This window comes from Palaemon carinicauda, chromosome 7, assembly GCF_036898095.1.
Source record: "Palaemon carinicauda isolate YSFRI2023 chromosome 7, ASM3689809v2, whole genome shotgun sequence".
NCBI classification, from domain to species: Eukaryota; Metazoa; Arthropoda; class Malacostraca; order Decapoda; family Palaemonidae; genus Palaemon; species Palaemon carinicauda.
The window spans coordinates 69,766,454-69,776,453 of NC_090731.1; the positions used below are offsets into that span (position 1 = coordinate 69,766,454).

Here is a 10,000-nt window from a genome sequence, read left to right on the forward strand (position 1 = left end):
TTGGGTTTTTACCTGAACTATCAGCGTCCATATTGGCATGATTATCGAGCAACATTTTGACCAACTCAAGGTGTCCTAATTCTGCGCATTTGTACAATGTAGTTTCTCCTTCATAATTTTTTTTGTTCACATCAACTCCAATACTTATGAGGTACCTCACTACTTGTATATGACCACGAATAGCTGCAGTCATCATACAAAAACTCCCTAACTTATCAGTAATTTCAATATCTGGAAAGAGAAAAAAAATCAACATAAATTGGATGATGGAGATAAGAAATAGACAAATCATAGGATAACTAATTGAAAATAACAATTGTTCAAGTTATTACAAAATATTTTTAGAGCTTGGTAATCTGCCTTTAGAGCAAGCCATGTAGAGGAGAGTTCTGCCTTTGATATCTCTAGGTTTAAATCTGGCCAACTTTAGTACTCGACTGCTTCCCAATTGTACCCAATTTGATGATTGAGATGTGATGAAAAATGGGCAAATCATAGGATAACTCATGGAAACTAACAATTGTTCAAGTTATTACAAAATATTTATTTTTAGAGCTTGGAAATCAGCCTGAAAGTATTAATGGAAACAATTGCATTTCAATCCATTCACCTTCTCAAGACCAGAGTGTAAAGGAACTCACCTGCTCCATGTTCTACCAGAACTTTGGTAATGGCAGGGCATCCCAGCTGACATGCTGCATTAATCGGAGTCGAGCACAATTCGTGTATGATATTAACTTGAGCCCCTTTGAACAAGAGATATTTAACAAGCACTATGTTTCCGCTTTTAACTGCACACCACAATGGACGCATCCCTTCCATATACTTGCCACGGAGGAAAACTGTAAGGAAAAAGAGTTATTCCAGCTCAAGTGTGTATTTTGCCTCTGAATTTACTGAGCCCCATTACTATTACTATTATTTACTAAGCAACAACCCTAGTTGGGAAAGCAGGATACTATAAGCCTACGGGCCCCAACAGGGAAAATAGCCCAGTGAGTAAGAGAAACCAGGAAAGATAAAATATTCTAAGAACTGTAACCTTGAAATAAATATTTCCCATATAAACTATAAAAGCTTTAACAAACCAAGAGGAAGAGTCACTAGATAGAAAAGCGTGACAGAGTCTACCCTCAGAGCCCTAGTAGGCAAAATATCCCAGTAAGGAAAGTAAACAAGGAAAAATGAAATATATTAAGAACTATAACATGAAAATAGATATTTCCTATATAAAATATAAAAGCTTTAACAAAATGAGATGAAGAGAAATTAGATAAAATAGTGTGCCCGAGCGTACCCTCAAGCAAGAGAGCTCTAACCCAAGACAGTGGAAGATCTTGGTACAGAGGCTATGGCGCTACCCAAGACAAAATGGTTTAATTTTGGAGTGTCCTTCTCTTAGAAGAGCTGCTAACCATAGCAAAAGAGTCTCTTCTACCCTTACAAAGAGGAAAGTTGCCACTGAACAAATGCAGTAGTTAACCTCTTGAGAAAAGAATTGTTTGAAAATGTCAGTGCTGTCAAGTGTATGAGGTAAGAATAGGCCTGACTATTGTGTGTATGTGTAGGCAAAGATTAAATAAGTCGTAACCAGAGAGAATGGTCCAATATAGTACATTCTGGCCAGTCAAAGAACTTAATAACTCAAGAGGCTATGGCACTACCCAGGGATTTCTGAATGTTGATAAATTAGGAGAGAAATCATAATATGACTTGCTGCACGTTGAATGAGAGAAACAGCAATGCACAAAACTCTACGTCCACAAAAAAGAGAAATGATAAAAGTGCAGTTATTATCATTTACATAATTATAAATCTCTTACCTATGCCCTGCTCTTCTATATCTGCATTAAGTACTTCAACGAGGTACCTGGTACAGTCAACGTGCCCATAAGTAGATGCCATAACCAAGGGTCCATGGCATTCGTTCATGGAATTTCCAGTGCAAAAAGAGGCTCGACTCCTGTTGTCCCCTGAAATATTCTGAAATTATTTGTTACGCTAATTAGATTGAAATCAAGGCATAAGAAATAATAATAAAAATAATAATAATAATAATAATAATAATAATAATAATAATAATAATAATAATAATAATAATAATAATATAAAAGTGAAATAATGATGACGATATTAATAAGGATAATAATAATAATAATAATAGTAATAATAATAATATTAATAATAGCTGTAAAAATTATAATATTAAAAATAATGATAATGATAATAATTATAATAATAATGATAATAGACAATTGTGAGAAATGATTCTGTATTGAATTATTGAGGGAAATTCACTGAAGTATTTCAGAACCTTAGTTCTAAACTCGAAAAAAAGGATGTTGAATAGCTGGCATAAATCGATGCGTGAGGAATGGCAATAGATATTTCTTACTTAAACTTTGCTAGAGAGAGAGAGAGAGAGAGAGAGAGAGAGAGAGAGAGAGAGAGAGAGAGAGAGAGAGAGAGAGAGAGAGAGAGAGAGAAATGGCTTCTGCTTCCCTACTCTGACGTTTTCATGATTTCATGCAATTGTATTGCTTGCATTCTCACGCAGTATGGATAGGTCTCACATTTTACAGAATTTATTAGGCAATACGTCAATGTTTTGAAACTCTTGTCTTGCACAAGAATGCTGGTATTGTTTTTTTTTTTTTTTTAATTACTTTGATTGTTCTTAATTCCTGAAGAAATCATTCTACTTCATTCGTATTGCTTTTTATCATCATCATCATCATCGTATCCTCCTACGACCATTAACGCAAGTTGTCTATATCTTAAGCTTTTAAATCAATACTTCTCCATCCATCATCTCCTACTTTACACTTCATCGTTCTCAGCCAGGTAAGGTGGGTCTTCCAACTGTTCCAGTGCCTTGTGGAGACTAGCTGAAAGTTTGGTGGCCTGATCTCTGTTGGGGAGTGCGAAGAGCATCCCTAAACCATCTCCACCATGATCTCATCCACATATGGTACTTAAGTGTCTACTTTTTATTACACCCTATCGACTCCTTCATGGCAATCCGTGCGTCGTCTCCACGTTGCCAAATGTACTTCTCTGGAGAGGTTAAAGTCCTACCGCTCCCATGTACCCCTTTTAATCGCTGCGTCCGAATGTCTCCTGGGGCAATATACAGGACCTTTTTGGTGATTATCCCATACTTCTGAGTTTCCGCATTTTTTATTCAATTTGTATTTCTGTTAATTTATCTACCTATACTCACAAATTCCATCACATAGAGGCTCTGCCATTGGTTGATTTTGTATATATATATATATATATATATATATATATATATATATATATATATATATATATATATATATATATATATGTGTGTGTGTGTGTGTGTGTGTGTGTGTGTGTGTGTATGTATGTGTGTGTATGTTTGAGAGAGAGAGAGAGAGAGAGAGAGAGAGAGAGAGAGAGAGAGAGAGAGAGAGAGAGATCCTGTGTAAATTTAGGTAGGTAAACAATAAGTGACAAATATACATGGGTTAAACAGAGAATTGTCGACAACAATTAAACTTATTATCTATACGTAGTACAGACGCCCATTTATTTTCCTCAAAAGTATCCCTGACAATTTTTTGTTATATTCACATGCCTTTTTTTCCATAGACTTAGTTGTAAGTTTGAAATTTACCTTGAATATTTTTTTTTTTTTTTTAGGTTTTGCATGTTTTCATCTTCGAGATATAAGATACTGTTGCTTGAGTGTCATACCCGATGAGAATATAAATTTGTGTTTCATAGTCTTCGTCATGATTTATCAAAACAAATAAAGTAGATGATAGTTTTGGGTCATAAATGTCATATTGATGATACAAAAAAATGCCAGGATTATAGAGATTTATTCCTGCACATCAAATTTATATTAAAAATACGTAACAATTTTTTAATTTATATAAGTGAATTAATTTAGAAGCTAAATTAATATTTACATTATTAATGAAAGAAAAAATATATACTTTACAAATTAAATAAAAACTGAATGAATATTTACGTTACAAAATAAAGAAAAGAATGAATGGATATTCACACTGAAAATGAAAGAAAAGCTTTAATGATTTCATTGCAATTAATGAATTAGTTACTATACAATATAACTCCTCTTCATCCGATGATTCTAGATTTATAACACAAGGCGTTTCTGTGTTTTTCTAACATCCATAACGGGTCTTTGGTTTGCCTTATCTTTATCAAAGTACCTCACGATCTTATAAACTATTTCTCGATCTTGGGGATGAAGGCTAATGCGGGAACGAGGACTTCCTTCCATTCTTTGTAGGGCAACAAACTCCTTAATGACTGTTTTGATCATGGTTGCCAGATTTTTTTTCCACTGGATTATCGTACACAAGCCTTAAAATTATCATTTTTACCCAAAATTATCGTACACACTTTTAAAATAATTATTAAGGAGTAACATAAATTATTAATTCGAGGCATTTTAGCATAATAGTTAAATTAAACATACACACACTACACACACACACACACACACACACACACACATATATATATATATATATATATATATATATATATATATATATATATATATATATATATATATATATATATATATATATATATATATATATATATATATATATATATATATATATATATATATACAGATATGTATAAATATATATATATATATATATATATATATATATATATATATATATATATATGTATATATATATATATATATATATATATATATATATATATATATATATATATATATATATATATATATATATATATATATGTATATATATATATATATATATATATATATATATATATATATATATATATATATATATATATATATATATATATATATATATATATATATATATATGTGTGTGTGTGTGTGTGTGTGTTGAGATACTACCACTAGAGAGGTATTCGATCCTTTGACTGACCAGACAGTAATGCATTGGATCCCTCTCTCTCGTTACGACTTATTTTTTCTTTGCCTACACTTTCACAGGATAGGTTGGCCTATACTTTACATATTCTCGTCTTTCCTGTTACACCTTACAACAATGATATACTAAACAATTCTTCACCAAAAAGGTTAATTACTCTACTGCAATTGTTCAGTATATTTTCCTCTTAGTAAAGGTAGAAGAGACTCTATAGCTATGGTAAGCAGCTATTCTAGGAGAAGGACACTCCAAAATTAAACCATTGTTCTTCAGTCTTGGGTAGTGCCATAGCATCTGTATCATGGTCTTCCACTGTCTTGGGCTAGAGTTCTCTTGCTTGAGGGTACACTCAGGCACACTATTCTATCTTATTTTTTTTTCTTCCTCTTGTTTTTTTTTTTTAAATGATGTGTTGGGCTAGATTAATAGAAGGACCATGGATGCCCGGAGGTTTATCAAGAGGTTGTCTTTTCCTTTTCTGATTCTTTTTCTTCTCAAAACCATTCTTACTGTCCTCCCTTTAGTTGAAGTGGCTATCCTGGAGGGTATTTAGCATTACATTGTGTATCGGCTCCTCCATGTTGACTAGTTTTCCCCATTTTTTTTACTATAGTCTATGGGTTTCATCAATCACTTTATTTATAATTCTCTATATATTGTTTTTGTTATAATTCTTGTTAATCTAGTTTTTAAGTGTAACGTCTCTTTTTTGTTTCGATTCATTCTTATGCTGTCTTGAGACATCAAGCGAAATCCGGGACCAGTACGTCCTAGATTTCGTCAATGTCGTCTTCTGTATCACAATATCCGTAGTCTTCATGCAAATATCCAAGACCATACAGTTGCGTCTAGACAGTATGATATTATTTTGTGCTCAGAAACTCTGGTTTCTAATATGAGGCACTCATTTGAGCTCCTTATAACTGGTTTTAAGAAGCCAATAATTTTGAAACGTGATGTCATCCCTTCGGCCAGGGGAATGGCTGTGTATATTAGGACTAAGTACCCTGCTTCCCATAAGTCCTGCTATCAATGTGGATGTCATAAGATTCAGGTAATTAAAGTTTGTGGCAGGCATAACAACTTTTATTTGTGTTCGATCTACCGGAATCCAGACAGGGATGATTCTATCTTCGATTGTCTTCTTACCATTATGGCTAAGATACAAGAAGATGATAGAAAGGTTTCTTTTGTCTTTGTTGGTGATTTTAATGCTCACCATAGGGAGTGGTTAAGTTCTATCTCTCCTACCGATCGCCCTGGCTTAAGAGCTTTAGACTTTGCCTCTGAATCAGGCTGTGAGCAAATCATAAATGAAGCTACCCACAGGTCTGGTAATTGCTTGGACCTCGTATACACTGACTCCCCATGCGTTATAACTATAGTCTGTCTAGAATGTCATGAAACATAGAGTAGGTTTGCGGCGATGCCAAACTTCCTCAAGACTTTTAATCTGACTCAAGCTAATCCCAGCATCCTTCCATTCCGGGTCCTTTAATACGGTCGTAAAATTTCCTTTTTAATCCCATAATCTGGATCTTTCCAGTCACACAAAAGCTGAATGGTTGTTGTGGATTAAGTTGACCTTGTGTTTCGAAAACAGATCATAAAGTTGATTGCTTTGTTTATTTTAAAAACATCCATGTAAAAAAAAATTTTAGGGAGAGTTCGAGTGCCATATAAAGTACGGGAGACAAGTAAATGTCCTTTAATACATATCACAGTATTTCTACAACTTTGAAGAGATCCATCTCAGATGAAAATAAAAATTTAACGTTTTGTACCCTACGATCAATCTAGTTCAGTACAATACTGGAATCTTAATGTACTAAATGTTTTTGAGCTTTATTACTCATAAAACTTTAACTTTTATTCTTTATATAATTTGAATTCTGATTGAATCAGTTTATATTTAAACATTATCAAATGTGTAGTCAGGTTCTTGAAGATATCTGTAGCCTGGCATCTCTCTCTCTCTCTCTCTCTCTCTCTCTCTCTCTCTCTCTCTCTCTCTCTCTCTCTCTCTCTCTCTCTCTCTCTCTCTCTCTCACTCACACCATATTTGTTGTAGAATTGATGAATGAGCCAAACATCAAATATTTCATGAAATAATACTTTTCTCCATTAAAACAATTTCTTGGATTTTAGGATAATGAAACGATAAAATTAATAGATATTCACTGTTTTAGAATAAAAATAAAATTGTCTTGGTTAACAGGAAGTAAATTCTCATATGAGGATGAAACCTCTAACCTAGAAACAATGAGTAAAACAAATGTGTGCAGTGAAATCAATAAAGATTTTTCCCATAAAATAAATTGTTTACAAAAATATGTGTTGTTTACCGTCACAGGATAAAACTAAACAACAAAATAAAACAGAAGTTTTCATTAAAATAAATCAAGATAATCCTCCAGTGTTTTTCAGCATTAATGGGTTCTATACTATTCTTCATCAGATGAAGTTACTTCTATGACAAATGAATCAACAAACTGATTCACAGCAACATCATTCTCTGTGTCTTTTATAATGATGTCTTCAACATGATTAACGGCATTTTTCCAATTTTCTGCTGTCACGCATGACAGTGCCACTTGCAGCAAAGATGTTAGATCTGCCATTTTAAATGTATTCCTTTTGGCTACATAGTCTTTAACCTGCGCCCAAATGAGTTCAATTGCACTATAATGGCAGTGATAAGGTGGCAGCCTTACGACCCTGTGACCTTTTCCCAAAGCTATTTTGTCGATGACATATTTTGGAGCATTTCCATGTTTCACTGCTTTAACCATTTCAAGCAATTCACACTTCGTCAGATATTCTGGGGGATTTTCACCTTTATTTCTTAACCAGTCTTGGATCGCTCCCTTTGTGCTTGCCATGGTAGGAGGTTTGTAACTTTGCACTGAATGGTATGATGCGTTGTCCATAATTATAACGGACTGTTGTGGTATATTGGGTAGGAGCTGCTCTCGAAACCATTTTTCGAATACAATGTGATTCATTTGGTGGTGATAGTCACCGTCGTTCTTTGCTTGGAATACCAACTGTGCATTTGGCACGAATCCTTGCTCAGATCCAGCATGCAAAATGACAATTCTACTCCCTTTCCCGCTTGGTGGGTTTATTCCAGTTGCTCCTGTCAAACTTTCATCCATCCAACACTTGGTGACAGTATAATTCTGATTAATCCAGGTTTCATCCAGAAATATAACAGACTTTTTTCCTGTAGCCCTAATATTTTTCATTTCACGTAGGAACTTGGTCCTGGCACTTGCAATATCACTTCTCTCCAGTAGAAATTTCCGCCCGTTAACTCTTCCGTATTTAAATCCAATTTCTTTAAGAATCTTACGTAAAGATTCTCTGCATCCACTAAATCCAATATTTTCTTTGACTTCAAGTAGAATGCTATCCAGCGTTGGAATATCCTTTCTGACATAATATCCGAGAACTATCCTTCGTAAAACGCGCTGATCAAATCCATCGATGTTGGTTACAGTTGGTGGTCTTTTCCTTTTCTTTACGTTAAAAACGGGAGCTTCATTTTCTTCTAAGCTGTCTTTTCCTTCCTTACAAATGCGATATATCGTACTTCTGCACTGCTTAGTTGCATCCATTGTACGTTGTACTGCCTTGTCAAAGCCGTGCATAACAGTTTTGTCTTCTTTCTCCCTTTTGAAGTACTCGTGGACATTGAATATGACTTCTCGCGTCTGAGCACTTAATTGCTGTCGTGGGGAGCCTTCCATCTTAAACCGTCACGCTTGGGTATCAGAACCGAAGTGATAAGCTACTTAACCTTCCTGACCTGAGACAGAGAGAGATGTGGCAAGGTGTATGCCATTTCTACACTGTTTTTTCGCCTTAAGTGAGATTTAATGAATGAAATTGACGCAAAGCGGCAACGTCGGAAACCTACTCTATGTTTCATGACATTCTGGACAGACTATAGTAAGGTTGGTTCTCCAGTCAGGACATCTGATCATGCCTTGATTTCATTAGTAGTGAAGACTGAGCAGCCTGTCCCTGATATATCATTTATATGAAATCCCAAGCAGACTGGAATGGGATTTTGCATGATCTTTTGTACTTGAATTAGTCACAATTATATAGTAGTGTAGATACTGTTGTCTCTTTGAATGAGAATATAGTCAACATAATTGATAGGCATATCCCTTCTCGTGTGCTAAGGTACCGAGCGAAGGACAAACCGTGGTTCAATGATGATTGTAGAAAGTGCTTAGAGAAGCAGGAGGCCTATCATCTTTGGAAGTGTAACAGGTCAGATTTGACCTGGAATAACTATACTCAGCTTTGAGCGTTTGCTCAGAAAGTTTATGCCTCAACTGAAAAGGAGTACAAATTAACCATAAAAGAATCCCTTTCTGGTAAAACTCAGGAACATAAATGGTGGTCTACCCTTAAATCTCCACTCTTTGGTGTAGATGCAACAGTTCCTCCTTTACTTAAACCAGATGGGTCAGTCATTCACTGTTCAAAGGAAAAGGCAACCCTCTTGGCTGATGTTTTTGACAGTAAACAGAATAATGAAAAACTTGAACCCTCTCGTTCATACTTTCCTTGGGCTAAACTAACTAGTTTAGCTTTTCAATCTCGTGAAATTAAAGCTCTGTTGATGGACCTTGATGCTTATGGAAGTGTAAACCCAAATGGTATTTTCTCATTGTTTTTATAAAGACAGCAGGTTTCTTAGCTCCAAAGTTATCTGTTATTTTGCGCAGGTTAGCAAGAAGAGGAGCTTTTACCACTTGTTGGAAAATTGGTAATGTTACTCCTCTATGTGAATTTGTTTGTGGTAGCTCAATTCCCACTAATTACCGACCAATTTCAATAACTCCCATATTATCTAAAGTTTTTAAAGGTCCTCTGGCAAAACGTCTTATTAGGTTTTGCTGAAGGTAATCCTCTATTCCCTAGTTTGCAATTTGATTTTTGTAAAGGCCTTGGAGCATATGATGCCCTTCTTACAATCTCCAATGCTGTACAGAAATTCCTTGATTGTGGTCCGGAAGTTCGTATGATTGGCC

General features: G+C 34.6%; 1 protein-coding gene across 1 annotated transcript in view; it reads right to left on the bottom strand.

The window, feature by feature from the left end:
* The window catches only part of LOC137644352 (protein fem-1 homolog A-like), a 5,053-nt gene extending 2,119 nt beyond the window's left edge, over positions 1 to 2,934 (bottom strand). The window contains exons 1-4 of the mRNA XM_068377340.1: positions 2,825 to 2,934; positions 1,824 to 1,963; positions 642 to 842; positions 13 to 231 (exon numbers count right to left, since the gene is read on the bottom strand). Of these exons, the coding sequence (XP_068233441.1) occupies positions 13 to 231; positions 642 to 842; positions 1,824 to 1,963; positions 2,825 to 2,934 (670 nt within the window). The remainder of the gene's footprint in view (positions 1 to 12; positions 232 to 641; positions 843 to 1,823; positions 1,964 to 2,824) is intronic.
* Positions 2,935 to 10,000: the final 7,066 nt, after the last annotated feature.